General features: G+C 37.8%; 1 protein-coding gene across 1 annotated transcript; it reads left to right on the top strand.

The window, feature by feature from the left end:
* Positions 1 to 126: 126 nt before the first annotated feature.
* On the top strand, positions 127 to 19130 carry LOC119736728 (angiopoietin-1 receptor-like). The gene is made up of 30 exons (XM_038210741.1): positions 127 to 205; positions 1131 to 1247; positions 5708 to 5797; positions 6347 to 6589; positions 7247 to 7567; positions 8299 to 8556; positions 9114 to 9248; positions 9356 to 9511; positions 9723 to 9818; positions 10064 to 10105; positions 10473 to 10778; positions 10920 to 11210; positions 11324 to 11608; positions 11744 to 11961; positions 12393 to 12462; positions 12729 to 12835; positions 13445 to 13646; positions 13904 to 14006; positions 14427 to 14670; positions 15042 to 15081; positions 15168 to 15313; positions 15592 to 15835; positions 16118 to 16228; positions 16755 to 16939; positions 17251 to 17364; positions 17494 to 17564; positions 17714 to 17754; positions 18337 to 18433; positions 18680 to 18785; positions 19029 to 19130. The coding sequence occupies exons 1-30, from the start codon at positions 127 to 129 to the stop codon at positions 19089 to 19091; spliced, it is 4581 nt and encodes a 1526-aa protein (XP_038066669.1). The 3' UTR covers positions 19092 to 19130.
* Positions 19131 to 20239: the final 1109 nt, after the last annotated feature.

The following is a 20239-nucleotide window of genomic DNA, read 5'->3' as shown; positions in this document are numbered from 1 at the left end:
GGGCGATACACAAGGAAGTACATGTAGCATTGCAGGTGAAGTATAAGGCTTGCATGAACTGTATAGGACTGAAAAGGTTAGAGTCATCCCTGTCGTCAGAACATTTTCCAAGGGATAAAACCAGACATGGCGTCTCAAGGTGGAGTCTACCGACACTTTCCCGTCTTTTCACTGCTTCTGTTTCTGATCCTCACTCACACAGGAGGTACGTTCGATCATCGAGGGAATGAACAGTGTCAGACATTGACGTCATTCCGGATTTTATTTGGGCAAACATGTAATTGGGTTAAGAGTTGTTGCCACAATCAGTGAATAACAGTTTAGTTGCACGAAAGACACAAGATCTTTTTTTTCTGGGGAAATGTAAACACGTTCTATTTTTTTTTGTTCAATGGCATGTAGTTTTCGTTAATCTTCCAATTATTTATAATGCCATTTTTATGTAAATTATCCTTCAAAAATAAGGAAGTACTAAATCGAGGTTGTTGCTGTTCAATAGTAGTTGTTTTGTTATAAAGATAAACCCGATTCTTTCCCAAAATCTGCCGTCTGATTCAGGAATGGTTATTTTGACATGCTCCATATAACTGCATGATTTATTAAGCAACCTGTGAACACCAAATATAAGGTGAACTTTACGATATGTTTATATTTTTGTTTTATCCCAGACCTTAGTCGAGCTGCGAATTGTTCAAGGGATAACTTCCCTTTTTTTTCCACAACAATAAAATCAAGGTTGATAAGTTGTTATTGTTTACAATTTAAGGAATTTCGATGATCACGTCACATTTTTTTTAAATTTAAGCTATCCTTAAATTTGCCCGCATCTAGCACCTACAGCGCGGCCACGATTCGTTCAGTACAAGCTAATTGAGTTTAAAAACAAAACGGATTTACAATATACCTCTTAAAGCTAAGGTCAGCTTATGCAAGTGTCACTGTTTTACAGCATATTTCCAGAGTTTGGTAAGAACGCATTCTTTGTCTCCACAAAATGAAGGATTGCGACTTGGTTTATAGTTTTATGTCACACATGAATCTGAAACGGCAAAACACAAGTCACTCCAAAACAAATCTAACCAAATACAAATTGCACTTCACAGTTTGTTTAATACTGTCATTTAACACAGGTCTGGCCCTCAATCTGCGGAACAAGCCGACAAGTCAGAGTACAACTTATGCACCTGATTCGCTTGCGGAGAATGCAGTAGATGGCGATCGAAACACCATAACACACACAAGTAAATGTTATTTTCTTTCAAAAGGGATGTCCTTCTTTGTTGATAAATAAACTCGTGTCATTATTTGTGTCTATCGGGGTGGGGACGGGGGAGGGGTGGGTACTCCCTTACTATTCCAAGCAGGGGAGACATATCGTATCATTTGTCACCACCCTTCCCCACTTGTTTCTGCTTTCCCCACTCTCAACTAAACATTGTAGGCCAATATTTGATTGAAACTGATTCATTTACCATTTCACTGCAAAGCTATAGTGCTTAACATAATGAATTCCATCCAAACGCTAAACAGATTTATAAATGTTTAAAACATCTACAGGGCCCACACCGAGTGGACACACGTCCCACTGGTTCGTGCACGTAGGCCTATATATGACGGCATACAATTGCCAACAAAAAAATGCTCTCAAAAACTGACTAAAGCCATAAGGAATTTGCTCTGTTCCACAACAGAGGTTCTTGAGTCCAAAATTTCCCTGGGCATCAAGCGGGCCCGGACCCAACGAAGTTAGGGCTTTGCGCTTGCCATGGTCCTTATCCAGGAATAGTCAGGTGGCTTTTTTCGTCAAGATCGTGACCGACTGGTCCAAAGCGCCAAACTTGGCAGATAGATTCTTATAGACCTAGAAAAGATATTTAGAAGGGGTGACACCCGAAATTCTTTTGGGAAGGGTGCCTAATTTGCATAAATCGTTAATCCCTGCCGTGTTATATATTTATTCCCATATTTGGGTATATTTTTATTTTTTAATTTTTTTGAAAAGTGTATTTTTGGGATTCTACTTGCATATCTTTACTTAAATAACATTTTCCAAAGCATATAAGTGACTGAATAATTATGAGGACATAGTAACGATCCAAAATGGCTACTATTTTGCCCTAAATTGCGCGCATTTACCTTGCCAGTCCCCAGATATCATCATTTAGTCTTGCCAAACATCAGCATTGATGAACTTCAAATTCACCACGTAGCTTACTGGTACAGTTACCCTATTGAAACCTCATGCAAAATCATGTGAACAATGAGAACATTGTGATATTTAGCCCAGAAAACAAAAACTGGGGAAAAAACGAGGTGTCCATAAATTGGGCTAACAAGTAAGGTGAAGGGTTGCCTAACATGGAAGACTGGAACAAGTTCAAGGAAATTCCCGAAATTATTGTTGAGAAAACGTTTTGGCGTAGACAAAATTATTAAAAAAAAAAAAAAAATCTCTTATTTGGGGGGATTTTGTTGAACTTGTTCAAGTCCCCGCGTTGACCTTCCTGTAGTAGCCCAATTTACGGACACCACATTTTCTCCCCTTTTTTGGTCTTTTGGGCCAAACATCAAGATGATATCAATGTTCACATGATTTCTCACTTATTTTTGTTAGGTTAACTGTGTCAGTAAGTACCTTTGTGAATTTGAAGCTCATCAATACCCACGTTTGGCGAGACTAGTTGATGATATCTGAGGAAAAAGTAAATGCGCGTAACTTTAGGGTAAAATAGTAGCCATTTTGTTGATTTACTATGTCCTCGTAATTATTCAGTCACTTACATGCTTTAGAAAATGTTATTGAAGTAAGAATATGCAAGTAGAATCACCAAAATACACTTTTCAAAAAAATAAAAAATAAAAATATAGCCAAATATGGGAAAAAATATATTGCACGGCAGGCATTAAAGATTTATGCAAATTAGGCACCCTTCCCAAAAGAATTCCAGGTGTCACCCCTTCTAAATATCTTCTTTAGGTCTATAAGAATCTATCTGCCAAGTTTGGTGCTTTGGACCAGTCGGTCACGATTCCGACCATTATGCCACCTGACTAGAAATACAACTAGGACGGACATCTCCAACACATAGCCTTTTGGGGTATACCTTTGTTTGCGTATTTTTGTTCTCCTTTGTTCTTATTGAAATCTCAAACTCAATTGCGTTATCCTTAAAGGGCGGATAGATTTTCATATACGTCCTTCCTACATTGTACAATTGTGCCTACTGCCCCATAAGGAGCCATGTGCATGTACACACGTTAGAGAAGCAATCGACTCCCATGCTGGTTATGTCATAGGGGAATGTGGGGCTACTGGACCACTAAAGCACATATTAAATTCTAACACTATAGAAATGATGTAGGAAAGGGATAGAACTATGCTTATTGCATGATCAAAACACCTGCTTCTTTATGCAAACAATTGAAATCAATCACATTCACTAAACATATGAATATTAATTAATTAAAAATTCCGCCAAAAGTGGGCCACTAGCCCCACTCCTGGGGCAAGTGGGCTGCATGAAAAAACCTTAATATTTGTCATCAAAAGTGCAACAAATGAATACTATTAACAGTAAATGGATGATAAAACACTCAAATATGTAACTGTGAATATCTTAGAAACACCAAAGTGTTCACTAAGTTGTTTAAATATAATTTAAAGAGTTTGTACTTTTTCTCAGGAGAAAATCTGCAATTTCTATTCTCGGAATGTCAGTGAGTCAAATAGGCCCCGATAGAGTTGTTTGTCATAGGTATTTTGTATTCCCTGAACCACGATTTGAAGTTTTTTCAAGTGTATATACCTCACATGGGTCACACTTTATGCATGGTTTTGCTTTTGAGAAAATTCTAAGGCAGCTTGAGTAACCGCAAACATTGTTTCTGCATAAACGCTAACTACAATTTTTGGCACTTTTTGGACCTTAAAACTGAACACATTATGCTAACAATTTGCATGTTTTTAATGTTAGATTGGGATGGCTAAATCATGAACTATATCTGAATAGCTTTGATGCATCTTGAGGACTGATTATCTCTCCACTTGTGATCGCAGTGATGGCTCTACTTCGCATCTGCCTCCCATTTGTTTCAAGGCCCACGCTTCGTAGCACGATATGTCCGCAGCATGATTCTGTAATTAGGGAGACAAAAAAAACACCATAGTGATATACTGCAGCCTTATCAAGGCTGGAATGAACATTAGTAAAAAGCTTTTATAAAGAAAATACAATCATACGGGAATACTAATTACACCGTCAGGGCAACTGGCCCAGGCGGGCCAGTTACCCCGACATATGGCGGTCAAGTAGCCCCGAACATTTCGTGTGTAATTAATTAATCAATAACTCCAAATATTTTTGCGTAATTTGCATTATCATCCTTGGAATATTTCATTAATGACCTCTGAAACATTAAAAAAAAATTGTTCAATGAAATTAGGTATGAATCTTGCTAAATAAAAAAATTAAACACTTTTCAAACATGTTACAAATGATTTCACTGTAACATCAAGTTACTCTTCTAAAATGTAGGCTTCCAGTGCACACCAAATTACTGAATTTCATGTCAAACATTCATTTACTCCTTAATTTTCATTTGGGCAATTGATTGCACTGTAGAAATGATTCAATCTGCAGTTATTCAAGGATGAGAAACTACCTCATCGAAGCAGACTATTGATTCTAATCTTAAAAAATACGCCATTTGTAAATGCCCAGCCCTAAACACCGGCAGGCCAACAACCTCCGATGCTTCAACTTAAGACCCGTCCAACAAGAAAATACCCACTGACGTGGCGTATTGAATGTCGTGCTTCAAATCACCACCCATTCAAGGTCATATTCTTACGTTAAATTCTTCAAATCGTGATTAAAACTTACCCTTCTTAAGCACAGCTACTAAGCAGAAATGTAGAACGTATTTCGCAGCTTTTGATCACCAGCAAACGGAAAAAAGTCACAATAATTCCGGGTAAACCTGGTGCACACATGTAAACTCCGTGGTTTTAGAAAGAACAGTACTAGGTCAAATGCCACATGGCTTTGTTTCACCAATGGAGGGCAGTAGAGCATACACAATTACAAAAAGTTTAAGAGCGGTCCACTATTTTTCCACCATTTGTTTTTATAAAACAGGGATGTTGTATTTAGCTTCTTGTTAGTATTCGGTTCATTCGTCCGTTTTGTTAATGCCACATTATTCGAACTCATACAAACAAATAGCTGAAGAATTCATCACTGAGAACGTCCCACAAAAAGAAGACATAGGTTACACAATATCTGAAGTTTGATCATTTAATAACCTTTTAAGAAAATCAGTGATTTGTGATGTCATGTATTTTCGACTGTGACTGTGCAAGCCAAGATTAAAACAAGTGGATGAAAAACAAATCAATGTGGCAACAAATTTGGATGTGTTCAAAACGGGTTTATAGAATATTAGGTACCAGTTATGTTAAATTTTGTTTATTTACTATCGAAACCGTTCAGAAATAAATGCATGTGATCATTTACACTACAATACTGCAGTGATTTGAGCCATGTCCCGACTGTACCTCATGCTGAAAAGGTTACGTATTAATATATAAAAACAACTCGATAATCACATTAAATTTTGTATGATAAACAATTGTTTTACGTAAAAACGTTTGCACACTCTTACTCCAAACGAGGTAATGTAGACAAATGTGTTATTTATGTTAAAGATAATGGCCCGGATCAGTGGTGGAGAGTAGATCTTGAGGCTATCTACTGCTTGAAGAAAATTACAATACTCAACAGAGTCGATAACTGGGGTAAGTTTTCTATGCATGTCTTCCAAGCCGCGTTCGGCGATTACAGAAAAGAAAATTTTGCTTTTGTGGAGTTAACCTTTAGCACTATCAATCCAGTTTTCATCGCAGTGTGTAAAAAAACATTCGTTTCCAGATGGGGGTATTTTGATGATAGAGTAAGTTTAGAATTTGTGTAAAACATTAACGCGATGCATTTTTGTCATTAAATCAATTCAGCCGAGCTGACTCAGGTGGGCATTTGCACCCGAGCTTAAGTTCCATTTTCTTACGTGGGAAATCGGTTTTTCAAAATATTCAATACAGTGAGCTCCCAGCTCCCCGAAGTTTATTTTTAAAATCCTCCTGTAACTTAGATTTGGTGTAGTTTCAACGAACAGGTTGAAGTTTTGATAAAGAGAAATACCAATCTTAAAACATATCTAACTTTATTATAGTCATGAGTGATATGCGACTGTACTCTACTATTCGGGGTCTTTAATTACCAGGGAAGTACAAAAACAATGGTTCAAAATAATTCCTATTACTTTACGGCGTTACAAATTACTGCAGGTGAGCGATTGGCAGGTGCTGTAGTGCGAGGTGGTTTGGATCCAGCAGATTTCTCGCAGAACACACAGATAGGAGATGAAGTCATAGGATCTCAGGCAACTGACGGAGCAGAGATTGATTTCATCGCGGATCCCATCGTCTCTGCTCGATACGTCAGTGTGCAAAAAACAACTGGTATTCTGAGCCTGGCCGAAGTCATGGTGGAGGAAATCCAAGACACTGAGGAGACTTCCTCTGTTGCAGGTAAGATGGATAAAATATGTTTGCAAGGATTCCCACTTTGTTCGCGACACAAGCAAAGACACATAGTCTTATGTTATGTTGCTTTGAACAATTTAGGATATTCACGAGGGCAATTACATCGTGGTTAACATATATATTTTCAATGTCTCCAAAATTTTGCATAATGATAATTTGCCGGAAAAAATAAGCTCCCGCAGATTCCCAACTTCACATTTGATTCAACATTGAACATTTTTTTTTTTAATGAATAACCAAGAGTGCCCATTAATATGTTGCAATCTTTTTTTTTTTGCTTTGAAAAATTCATAATATCTGAGAAGTAATCAATTTTAATTAATGTGAAAAAAACAATTCGAATAATGTAGTGCGAGTTCTTAAATCAGCTGGTTGCCACTTAGTGAATTGAATGAATCTGCACATGAGTGCAAAAGTTCCTGTGCTGAAAATATGCATGAACGTTCTCAATTATAGAGCTACCATAAGTTGGTTTTAAAAGTCAATGACAGCTGCGGCATCACATTCCAGTCATAACATCGGAATAGCAAAACTAGTTAAAAAAGTAATAATCATTCCCAAAAACATATTTCCTAAAATTGATCACATTACAAATGGACATCCAATATCTTGTAGATTCCTTTGTTTCGTTTTTCTATCCAGTGGGCGGTGTAGATTTTACTCTGGTTGCCAATCCTGCTTGGCTTGGAGCCACAGGCGACAACGATGCAACTTTAGCAGCCTACAAAAGTCCGACAGACATCGCCGCTGCTGTCTCATTCGGTCGCCAATTGACGACAGGAGGGAGCAATGACAACCTTCCTGCAGGATCGTCTGGGTTTTACGATGCCAACTTGGGATGTACAGCCAGGTTGCTTAGCTTACCACGAGATGGTGGGATTGACAGAACAGGTGTCTTCTACGGCACTGCAGTTCTAAACGGCATGGCTACCACGATACACACAGTGATCTTAGGCAAAGATGGTACACATCCCTTCTTCTTAATAGTTAATCAAAATAACAAACGTATCAGTGCAAAAAACGATAAAATTGAACACTGAATATTGACTGGAGCGGGATTGGATCGTTAGTCTTCTTGAGGTCGCAGCTTCAAAACTGGTCCGGGGTTCAATTCTTTTTTGTTCAATCTAATGACTATATTTGCAGCTAGTCATTTTCCCTCGGATGATTATTTGTTGATTTAATGAAATAAATCGGACTTAAACTTTCGTGAAGTTAGGGATATCCCATTCAAATGGTATTGCAGGAAATTACTAGGCCTCTGATTGAAGGTGTGTATTGGACTCTTTCAAAAGATCTCAAATCGATAGTGGACTTATTAGGCCTATGCTCTGTTTTTCAAAAAAAAGACCAAAATTACGCGTGCCTCTGTTTGTAAAGCTTTGGAAGGTTTGTCAGACTTTACCGATAACCGAATCCACTCTTAATCATTCAGGGTTTTAATATGAAAAAAGAAAATTACATTACTTCGAAAGGCCAGAACAAATTAGATTCCATTGACCAGTTTCTTTTATTTCGATTTTTAAGTTCGAGTTGAAAGCTTCATTGAACCTCCTTCCGCTATCCGAACAGGATTGAGGGCAACTATATAGAGCAAGCTCACTAAATGTTTGGAAAATTGGGATTAGATCTGAAGCGTTTTACATTGTAGTTCATTGCCTGGCTATCATTCTGTTATGTTTGTTCTACACCAGGTACCATTCACACACGTCCTCTCCTGCAAACACAGACAGCAAGTATCGGAGAAGCAGTTACTCTACGGATGGAGAGTGTGAATCCACCGAACACCAACTACAGATGGAAGCACAATGCAAACAGCGTGCATGAATGGGATGGCATGCTGAACGTGACTATCGGGAATGTCAGCAAGGCTAATGAGGGGATATACAGCTGCTTCATAGATGGCGAGGAAGATCAGCAACTCCATGGCTTCATGAGGCTCATCGTAAGAGGTAAATGTTCACTGTTTTCTTATTTTTTGGGCCCAATCTTCGATTTGTGTAATCGGATGTGTAAGGATCGACACCGTATTGTACTAGGCCCACATTTCTGTAAAACCTTTGCAGATAGACATGCACACTATGTTATGGTATTTACGAATGGAGTAAAGATAATGTACTGTGAAACATTCCAAAAGTTGGCTATTTTTTTCCAAATTGTGCAGAGTTGGATAACAAAAATGGAATTCTTAACTTTTTAATAATACATTTAACAAATTTACTGTTAGGTTGGCGAATAACAATTCCTCACATTGCCCCTGATGCTTATAAGAAATACTATTTAGCACATACACAGTTTTGACATCCAAATGTTCGACATATTTTAGTTTTACATATAATTTATAGTAATATTTTGTTTAATATAATAATGTACAATATATTACGTCTAAAATATATGAATGGCAAAGTAAAAAAGATGTCTCAAGGAAATGTAAAGGATAATTTTATATCACCTTTTCACTTTTTTGCTCATTAAAATGACTTGTTTGTTGGTGCCATTGAACATTCAGAATGCGCTGCTGGTATGTGGGGCCAGGATCCATGTCAGAGCACCTGTCGTCGATGCTACAATGGAGGTATCTGTGATGACAAGACGGGAACGTGTATTTGCGCTCCAGGATTCAGCGGAGAAAATTGTCAGCAAGGTAAATTTTCTCTTGTCTTTTGGAAATTGCGAAGTTTTGTTATTCTAAAACTTTGTCTGTTTGATGAGACGGATTTAATTCTGGATTTCTTGTTCTATTACATTCAGTTCACGGTCGTCACGTCTTTGGCCAGAATGCTAGTCATACCTGTTCTGATAGCACTGATCCACACAACGACGCTTGCCATGGTCGTTTGTTTTGTCTTCCTGATCCTTACGGATGCTCCTGTGCTGCTGGGTATATGGGACTAGACTGCACGCAAGGTATGGAATTAGCAAACTCTTGCCAAGTATTTCTTGTCTGACATCGTGCTCTTTGGTAGTTATATATCCGGGGTCTAAAGATGTCCTTGAGTGGATAAGTTTGAAATCAGAGTCTGGCCAAATAGTCGGCGTTGAGCCTTGCTGATTCGTCTCCTTAGTACGCACTGAGTTTTGGTTTTGTTCCATGATTATTTTTTTGTTTCGCATATAGAATGTACTGAAGGGAAGTATGGAGCCGACTGTAAGCAGACATGTCACTGTCCATCTGGTGATTCCTGCGAGAAGGATACAGGAGAATGTACTGGAAGTAAGAGAATGTAGAGTTGTATTGTAAAACAGCTTGTTGCACGAATTATATAGTTTGAAAATGCAAATTGAGAGTAACATTAATTAAAAAAAAAAATAGAAGGTAAACTTGATTGTGGAGGATACCCTATTGCAATATGAAATTCAGTAGGATTTGTACACATTTAAATATGACTTGTGGAAGATACATTTTATCCTGATAAACCAAAATACCTAATTTTATAGTCTTTTTTTCTTTCTTTCCAGATTGCATACTACCATATTTCGGGAGTAACTGCCAGTGTTCAAGTAAGTACATTGAAGCTTCCTTTTATTGACTACAGGCTACTCCAACCGCTTATTAATCCGAGCAGACGTCATATTGAAGAAAGAAAATAGGATATAGGAAAGTTAAGAAAACAACAGAAACATCAATAGGGGAGATGATTATCACATTGTACTCTCTCGACTGAAAGCGATGGATACAACAAACAAAACGCAAACAAAACATAGAGAGTAGTGGGAAGGAAAGAATTAAGAGGCCTCATCTTACAATGAATAAGCATCTTCAATATTACTTTCGTCAGTTAAACTGCTTCAAGCTTTACATGAATATAAACTTTGCGGACACATTATATAAGACCCCAGTCATTAAAATGTCCCTTTTCAATTGCAGCTGACAATGGCGTTCTGGGGCTAAAAGTGATGTCAATCGATCGATGTCAACTACAAGTTTCCTGGCAATCAGATGCATGTGTCTCTGGCTACATACTGGAGTATGCATTGACAAACAGAGGCCAATGTGAAGAGATTGAATCTCCACAGCGGGTATCACTTCCAGGTCCACTCGATGATCAAACTACCAGTCATGTCATCACTGGTTTGATATCTCGTTCAACCTATATGGTTTACATTCGCCCTCAGTACAATGCTGCGCGAGGACCCGAAGTGTCGACATCTGAAACCACACTAAAAGATGATAGTAAGTAGATCGAACCACTTTTCCTCACATCCATAATTAAATACAGCAATTTTGCCATGTGCTCATTAGCTGTAAGCACTCAAAGATAATTTAAGACAACCTGCGATTAAACTCTCCTTTGGTTGTCTCTCTTTTTTCCAGATCCTTCCGTTTCCCCTGTGATGGTGACTTCTTACGATTCTGTCAGTATCACACTCAGCTGGCGTGAGGTGTACTGTGCCAACTACTCCGTGCAATATGCGCTGGAAAACAAAGAGGGTTGCCTACCCATCAACCCGCCCACCTTCATCCAGCACTGCATGTGTTCTGGAGCCAATTCAACGGTGATACGTGGTCTGTTCGCAAATTCCATGTACAAGATACAAGTTGACGCCCACGTGGATGGAAGCTCCGGACCAACAGCTGAAACCAGTGTTACAACCAGCACCAAAGGTAAGACCATCTCCTAGTTATTCACCCACAACTTTGTGATGTGATTATAGTAGCATTGTCAGCAAGAATCAACGCACTGATTTTGATTCATGTTTGATCATGATTTACTTTAGTACCATCTGAACCACCGCAGCAAGTTACCGTCACTTCACAGAAACGCAGCCTGACTTTCTCCTGGAATCAGCCAGCGTGTGGAAGCCGAGGTGGCGTCATCACAGGCTACACGTACAAGCTGAATGGACCAGGGTCACAACTCATATTAGATGTATCAACAGCCGAGCAAGTTGAGATAGATGGCTTAATCCCCTTCACTTATTACAGTTTTCAAGTTTCCGCAAACACCATTGCTGGGGCAGGGCCGAACAGTGACGTTGTCGTTCAGAGAACTGATGAAGCAAGTAAGTACTGTTTAGAAATATCCAAACCTCAATCAATATTCCATATTATGAGATCGAACTGCTGCCTTTCGTCATTTCGAAGATTTTAGATACTTGCACTTACACTCAGATAGTTTTTTGGACAATTTTCAACAGAGCCCACAGTACCTTTGAATGTCGTCATCAAGAACGTTGATGACGTATCCATCACTCTCCAGTGGTCAGAGCCCGACCCTCCCCAAGGAATCATCACTAATTACAACATTAGGTACTGGAGGAGTGGACAGTCAGGAAACCCAACGGTTATCAACGACGTGGTGCTGTTGGTGCATGAGATAACGGGCCTTGAAACGAATGTGACATACCTCGTGCGGGTATGTTTAATACTCTTTTTTTTTGGTCTGATGTGTCTCTTACAGTTTAAATCTAATCGCTTAATCATTGCATATATACTAATGAACCCGGGCAGGTAATCACTATACACCCAGGGAGGCCCCTTCAATTGTTAAAACCAATGTACCTGCTACAATACTGAATAAACAACCGCTCATAGTACATTGCTTTCGGTATTGAAAGGGTTCATCATGCTACCGTGCCCTAATACTGCCCAGATTGGTATATAATATAAGATCAAACATTCTTTACCAGCCGGAAACAACATGCAAGGAAGACGTTTCTATACAAGAAATCCACCTTTTCATTTGCCTTACATAAAATCGACTCCACATCTAATTGCTCGGTTCGTTTCTTGTTGGATAGTCTAGAGAGGGAAAACATTAAAACGTCTGATATCTGTTTTGGCCAGGTGCAAGCCGAGACGTCAGTTGGTGCAGGGCCCTGGAGTTATGAAGTGACTGCAGTGACCACAATACGAGGTATCAGTGTTATGGGTCATATCAGCCATTTTGTATGCTCTATACTTTGACACATTTGATAAAAAACAACACCAGCTAATTGGCTTCGGTTATGTGATTAGCAAATCCTCGCGTGTATTTTAGTTACCTAAGTTCTAAACAATGGCTCTTGACACGATATTTGGACGTGGCCTTATTAATTGGCAGATGCCGAAATCCAACTCACAGATCCAACTCTTTACTGTTAAAGCTAAATCAATGTCTCTTTTTTTTTGTTTTGTTTCCAGAACCTGGACCCATCCAGAATCTTCATTGGACAGAGAGAACTGATTCCACAATCACCTTGGACTGGCAGCCGCCGCTCAATCCGAATGGGCAAATACAAAGATACATAGTACGTTTTTTTATTATTTCTCTTTAGTAGCAAAGCAAACAACGCTAGTCAAGCCTTGCACAGGTATTCCGAGATCGCAGAAATGCCGAACAGGTGATTCAGAATGCTAAACAGTTCGGACAATAAGCTATAACCTCGTGGTAACTTATTTAGTGGAAATGAACATAAATCACTTTGGTCTTACGTATGGAGACCTTACTTATATTCTATACAAGTCATGTACCATGTTTGTGAGGGACATGAGCGAGTCTGATTTACAGAGTTAAACATTTAGAAAGTGATTAGCCGACTCTGTGTTTACAGTATTAAATATTAACACGTACATGTACGTAACAGTTAGTTAGGTAGTAACATTAGAGGCCTATTCTATTCTAGCAAGGAAAATCTTGCTACAACATTATATCTTAATATGTAAAAGCCATTTAAAGTAAATCCGTACATTCATGAAATCACTGTTAAACTGCCTTTTTAACCTTTCGAAGTTATTTTGCTGAGGGTAATACAGAGCAACAATACATCCCCTGCCTTTAATGTACAATATCTCGAATGGATATTTGGCATAATATACATGACTTCTTTTTCATCAAACCCTACATTTCAACATCGCAGGTGGAGTACCGAGCGACAGACAAGCCTCATCAGCCTGGTTTCACTGCACCTGACGAATACGAAAGGAATGAAGTGGAGAGTCCGCCATTTTCAAAAGCAAATCTGGAGCCTGGTACAAAGTATGAATTCAGAGTGGCTGCGGAGAATCAGTTGTTCATAGGAAGTGCTACAGTTTTGGAAGTTTATACCAAACCACCGTCAGGTAAATTTGTATTTCATTGTATATGCTTCCATGTCAACATACAAATGTTACTTCATCCTTACATTGAAAGAGAAAAACGATTGTAAACACTTTCAATTTCATGCAAGTGAGAAAAATACCTCTCAATTACTGCTGACAAATTTCTAAGTGCATGTTTTTATAGAAACGGGTAAAAAAGCCCCCACTTTGATTCTCCATGAATTATCTTACAATATTTAAATAATGTGTCAATTACACTCTTGCTACTTGAACCTTAGATCTTCCTGCACCGCCTCAACCGATTTCATACCAAGGAGACGCCACAGATACTACCGTCACTATTGGTGTAGCTACCGCAGTATCTGGTGATGACTTCATTGAGTGAGTACCATACAGGACTGCATTCAGTTTATTTGAATGGATCAAATGCTAATAAAATCAAAATGTTAATGAAATAAATATGTTAATATTTTGTAACATTTATCTTGCAAAATAAAAACGAACTGCTTCTCATCATCCATTTAAATTTAACCAAAATTCAAACCAGGGCAGACGTTGTGCAATTTTAGAATAATGTCACCTCAATTTTCTCCAGAGGTGTGAATTTCAGAAATCGACATTATTAACATTAACGAATATCTTCATTGTCTCCTTTCCTCTTGAAAACTTGATTGAAGTTTGCAATTTTAATTTTACAGTGTGTGCCATCAATATACAATATTTGCTGATAATACATGTGTGACCCATTTTTAGTTATTGTATAAGATGTAACAAATTAAGCTAATCGTCCATATACTGCAGATCGTACGTTGTTCATGTCAAGAAAACCAGGTCTTCATCGGTCGTCAGGAGAGATGTTCTTATTCCAAGTCATTTCGAGGATTCTCCTAATGACTACATAGCAGCAGAACTCCCGAAAGGGGGCGTACCCGACAAATTTGTAGTGGGGGACACCAAAATGTACGGTGGCTACTTTAACGCCCCGCTGCAGACGGGTGCTGTCTACAACATTCGTGTTGGGTCTGTCAGTAAGGGCAACGAATCGGTACGTACTTTGATACGTCAGTGCTTCTGTTTTAAAACAAAATTAAAATACACATTTGTTTGCCGACCGATTCTTCACGCAAGGGGTAAGGGTCAGAAACACACAACCTTTGACTAACAAGTCATTTTGCCTGTTTAATTCGGCAAATTGGCTTTCATTCCATGCTCCAGATTGGAATGAGTTTTCCTGAGGCTGGAGATTTGAATCTCACATCAACTGTTTTTTTTTTGAATTTTTGTCACTATACCGGATCTCTGTGATAACTGACAACATGATTTTTCTCTACCTTGATGGGGTTTTTTTTGGTCTTCAAATATTACATATTGTTACATTTATTTCATAGCTTTTCCTCTTTTGACTTTATTATCTAGGTGGCCAATGTGGAATTTTCAGAGCCACTGACTATCGAAGGTAAGTTTATGAGGTTCTTCTTTTTTCAGTTTGATTTTGACAGCTAGTTGATTTATTTTCAATACTGATCCATTTTTTACATACAGTTGAGCAACCAAGTTCCAATTCAGGGCCTATTATCGCTGCTGTTGTACTTGGAATTGGCCTCTTGGTTGTACTTCTCGTTGCCGCATTCATCTTGTGGAAAAAACGTAGCGCGGCTCGCTCACAGCAAACTGCGACCGACGAACTGGTGAGTCATTAGCAAATATGTATAGCTGATACAATAACATAACACCTGTGAACTTTTAATATCTCTGAACTGTTAATAAGTCAAGAAGATATTTCATTTACCAATGACAATTTATGTTGCGTCGAGGTCAAGGGAAATTCGTATTTTTTTTCAAATAAAGACAAAAAGCTGGTTAAACTTATACACTAAATCTCTGCTGATGTTTTACGGACGGTAGTTTTGAGGTTTTTACCTGCTAAGCTTCGCTTTATGTTTCATTTTCATTTTCATTGTATAAGGTTCTCTCCGAAAACCCAAAACCGAAAATCAACAAAAGTGAGTCACTTGATGACGACGACGCCGACCCCGTTGTCTACGAGGATATCGGGCTTCTTCCATGCTGGGCGTCTAAACTGGAAATCAAACGGGGGAATTTGATCATCGAAGAAGAGATTCTTGGTCAGGGTAACTTTGGCGAGGTACGAGCAGGAGGCGTGAAGATTAAAGGGAAAGTCACCAAAGCAGCCATCAAAACAATGAAAGGTAAGACAGTCTGAAATGTTAGAAGAATAACAAGAAGCCTTTCACTTGAATTGATATTATAAATTGGAATATAGTGAATACTCTTTGTATTACATGTAACTTAATATTCAAATTAATTTTCAAAGCAATACCAAACTGTATTTTTAATCTTCAAAGTTACTCATACTGATAAACAAACGTGAATGTAAACAAATCACCTAATAAAAGATACGATACTACCAGTGATAATTAAACTTACATAATGTACAATAATTTGTATCTAACATATATTTCTGTGTACAGGGAATGTTTCAGAATCTACCCGGGATGATTTTCTGAAGGAAATACAGACAATGGCAGGCATTCAGCCCCATCCCAATGTCGTTGGTCTACTGGGTGCATGCATGCACGAAGGTACCTAAAAAGTCAATTTACCCAAACCTGTTTTCCGACCGTATTTCTTCTTCACATTTTCTTTACCATTACGCGACATACCACCCCAAAAGATGTAAAGTTGGAGTCTTCAGGTTGCATTAAAGAATGTATTTTTCTTTTTTAAAATAAAACAGTCAACTCTTGTCAATCTTGTCCCAATTTTTTTTAAATAGAATTGTCATACATTCGCCGAATTTAGCCCATTCATCGGCTTTAAGGGGTAGGCCTTATCCTATAAGATGAGCCTGAACACTCCTGGGCTCATAAGTGTGTGTTGTCTTTGTGTACGTGCTTAGGCCAATCAATGTCATGCAAGCAGCATCTCCACTGTACACTAAGCTGTCCAGCCACATTGCTTTGCACATTCACAGCGATTCTCGCAATTGAATACCATACAAATGTATGAGGAATAAACTGGCCCTGAAGTCCTTACATTTTCCGCTACAATAGTATGCGATGAACAACATTTGAAAGTTTCACCAATATGTTTCCATTGTGTTGATAGCGATTCTGTACGTGGCGCTTGAGTTTCTTCCAAATGGCAATCTCCGGGATTATCTGAGGAGTACTCGCCCTAAGCAGCAAGGGGCAGCTGTCTCTCAAGATGATGTGTCGCCGCTGACTTCTTCCAACCTGCTCAAGTTTGGTCTGGATGTGGCCAAAGGAATGGAACATCTTTCCAACACGGGGGCAAGTCACAAATTCAACAAAACAGATAAACAAAAATGAACGTTCGAAACTGGAGAAACTGTATGTATTTTTTAGATTAACGTTCTGTAAAAACTAGATTCTGCATATTTACTCTAATTGGAGACGAAAAGGAGGATTCTGTTCGATCGTTTGTAATTTTAAAAATTTACTCAATTTTTGTTCCTATTTACTAGCTGTTAGTATTTAGGTATTGATTGAAAATTGAGTGGATACAGAGACGTAATGAATAAAATATTCCTTTGGAATACATTTGTAATGCAATAATTCATTAATGACAATTTTGTATTTAGATAATCCACCGTGACCTGGCAGCACGGAACATCCTTCTCTCTGAAGATCTGATCGCCAAAGTGTCTGACTTTGGCCTATCCAGAGGAGAAGATGTCTATGTCCAGAAATCCTCGGTAAAATAAGATAACATTCAAAACAAATAATTTGTTTCCAAAATTTTCACGACATTGTTTTGTACAATATCATGATAAAGAAATAATTTAAAATGTTAAGTAACTTGTAGTTATTTCTTTGTTCATTAGACCAGGATTCCCGTTCGTTGGTTGGCCATCGAATCTTTGACGCGTCGTGTCTACAAGTCCAAGAGCGATGTGTAAGTTAAACAAATTATTAAAATAATTATATCCTGCTAATTTATGACCTATGATGAGGCATGTGTTAATGGAATTATAATGGTTTTTCGAGAAGATACTTTGTCCGTTTTGTGTTTTACTCTGCTTTATCTACAATCGCACCATCCAGGTGGTCCTTTGGCATCTTGCTCTGGGAGATTGTGACGTACGGTAGGTGCTTCATTTCTCATCGTGTTTTTGCGTTTCTCCAAAGTGATAGCATTTATCTGAAGTCTACTACTACTGCAGCAAATAAGATACTTTAAACAGAACATAGTTTACTCATACATATACCTTTTTAAAAATTTAATTATACAGTGACCACGTCCACGAAATTTGGGTAGCTACAAAGCAAGTTTGTTTTTGTATTTATGTTTCCATTTCTGATGGAATTAAAAGGATAAAGATAAGTTGCAGTTCAGCCTATTCATAACTTATTGTTTTAGGATCCACCCCATACCCTGGTACTGTGACGTACGGTAGGTGCTTCATTTCTCATCGTGTTTTTGCGTTTCTCCAAAGTGATAGCATTTATCTGAAGTCTACTACTAATGCAGCAAATAAGATACTTTAAACAGAACATAGTTTACTCATACATATACCTTTTTTAAAATTTAATTATACAGTGACCACGTCCACGAAATATCGGTAGCTACAAAGCAAGTTTGTTTTTGTATTTATGTTTCCATTTCTGATGGAATTGAGGGATAAAGATAAGTTGCAGTTCAGCCTATTCATAACTTATTGTTTTAGGATCCACCCCATACCCTGGTATTGCAAGCGAGTCACTGGCCCAAAGACTGCTGGATGGATACCGCATGCCCAAACCGGAAAACTGCGCTGATGAAATGTAAGGAAAACAAAAATATTCTCCTGGATCAGTGCACTGTAAGAACACATCGTTCTATTTGACTGGGAAACAGTCAAACTTGCACCGGATTTTGAGGGAGTAATTTTTAATAAATAAGTGTTCTAATAGTTTACAAGCTCGTCTATTGCTGCCATCTTTGTATATGGCTCAAAGTCTATTATCCGTTTGACTTGATCACTCTCCAAGCTAAGTTTATAATTGTTTTCCCCTCGATATTTTACCAAGTTACGATGTGATGTTGAAGTGCTGGCAGCAGCAACCTAGCGACCGACCCAGTTTCAGAAAACTGGTCGAAATTCTGGAGGAAATGAACTGCAACCCGGATGCAAATGTACGTATAATATATGGAAACTAATGCCAAATGTGCCCGTTACTCCAATGATGAGCTTTATTTAGTTGCAATATGTGCTTAAACAGATTTGACTACTAATTTGTATTGAACGGTTGTTTTTTTTGGAAAATCAATCTCTTTTTATAACTCTTAATAGGATTTGTAACACTATTTTCTAAATTCAGGGATTATAACCTGAATTCTTAATGATGCATTTTAAGACTTTAAACTTTGATTTTACAGGATTACTTGTCATCGACTGTCTACTATAGTTTCACCATCAAGCCTGAGTTTGACGATAACTAGATGAATGCGATAATCGCTTACGTGACAGCTCAGCCAATCATCGCCCGGTGTTGGCGCCATATTAAGCGAATCTATATATAGTCAATAATATGAAAACTATTCTAGAATTATGGAAAAAATGTTCTGTAGTTTTAAATCTCGGTGCGATCATGGACGATGTGCTCTACCAATTTGATGTTTGGGTTTTTGATTTCAAATCCAAAGAAAACTCCACAGGGACTATATTCTGCGTTATTAACTTTTTTTCTAAGATGTATGCATAAAGGTCCCATTGTAGTTAAATTGAGTAATCGTTAAAATAAACAATGCATTTTAACAAAAAAATAGTAATACCCGAAAAATTATATCAAGTTATTATCCTGTAATAAAATATCACCACATAAAAAGAAAAAAGTAATACATTAATAGCCGTAAAATTATATCAAGATATAATCTTGTAATACAATATCATTATTCAGTTATATTCAATGAGTAACGTATAAAGCGCTAAATGTACCAATCGTGTAAATTAATTATAGCAAATTAATGACAATTTACACAATTTTTACATCTTGAACTGAGAAGTAGAAATCGTTTATTTAGATTCAAACAAACATCACGGCATCACTAACGAGCGGAATAGGGATGACACTCATATGAAGTTTTCGGAAGTATTCATTATTTCGGAAGACTTCAATTTGATCTATTTTTACCACATTTTCTTAATTTGAGCTCCTTTCTCTTCAAGTTGTTTATCTTTAGGGCTTCCATCAAAAAACATTCATTGGGAAACCGTTTTTTAGCTTAAATTTGTTTCTAAAAGACACTTAATTTTTGTCGTGTGTTTATTACACTATTGAGGGTTACTCAGACGCTCTTTGTGTAAACATTCTTATCAAAAAGGTTGCTATAAAGACAGTAAGTTTACTCAAAGCATGCATAGTTACTCTCATCTGACGTGAACTGAAGCCAGGACAAATCAGTCGGTTTTTATCCTCTTTTTTTTACGAACGAACAGCACGATTCTAAAAGAAGCCCACTAGACACGTCACATCATTTACGTTCGTAAGGTGTTTACATATTTTGCAGTAGTTCATTAAATCAAGAGCACATTTGTATACGATAAAAATCCACTTATTATATACGGTTAATATTTTGTTTTTCTGACT

This window comes from Patiria miniata, unplaced genomic scaffold, assembly GCF_015706575.1.
Source record: "Patiria miniata isolate m_02_andy unplaced genomic scaffold, ASM1570657v1 HiC_scaffold_3, whole genome shotgun sequence".
NCBI classification, from domain to species: Eukaryota; Metazoa; Echinodermata; class Asteroidea; order Valvatida; family Asterinidae; genus Patiria; species Patiria miniata.
This window is presented reverse-complemented; position numbering and strand designations above follow the sequence as displayed.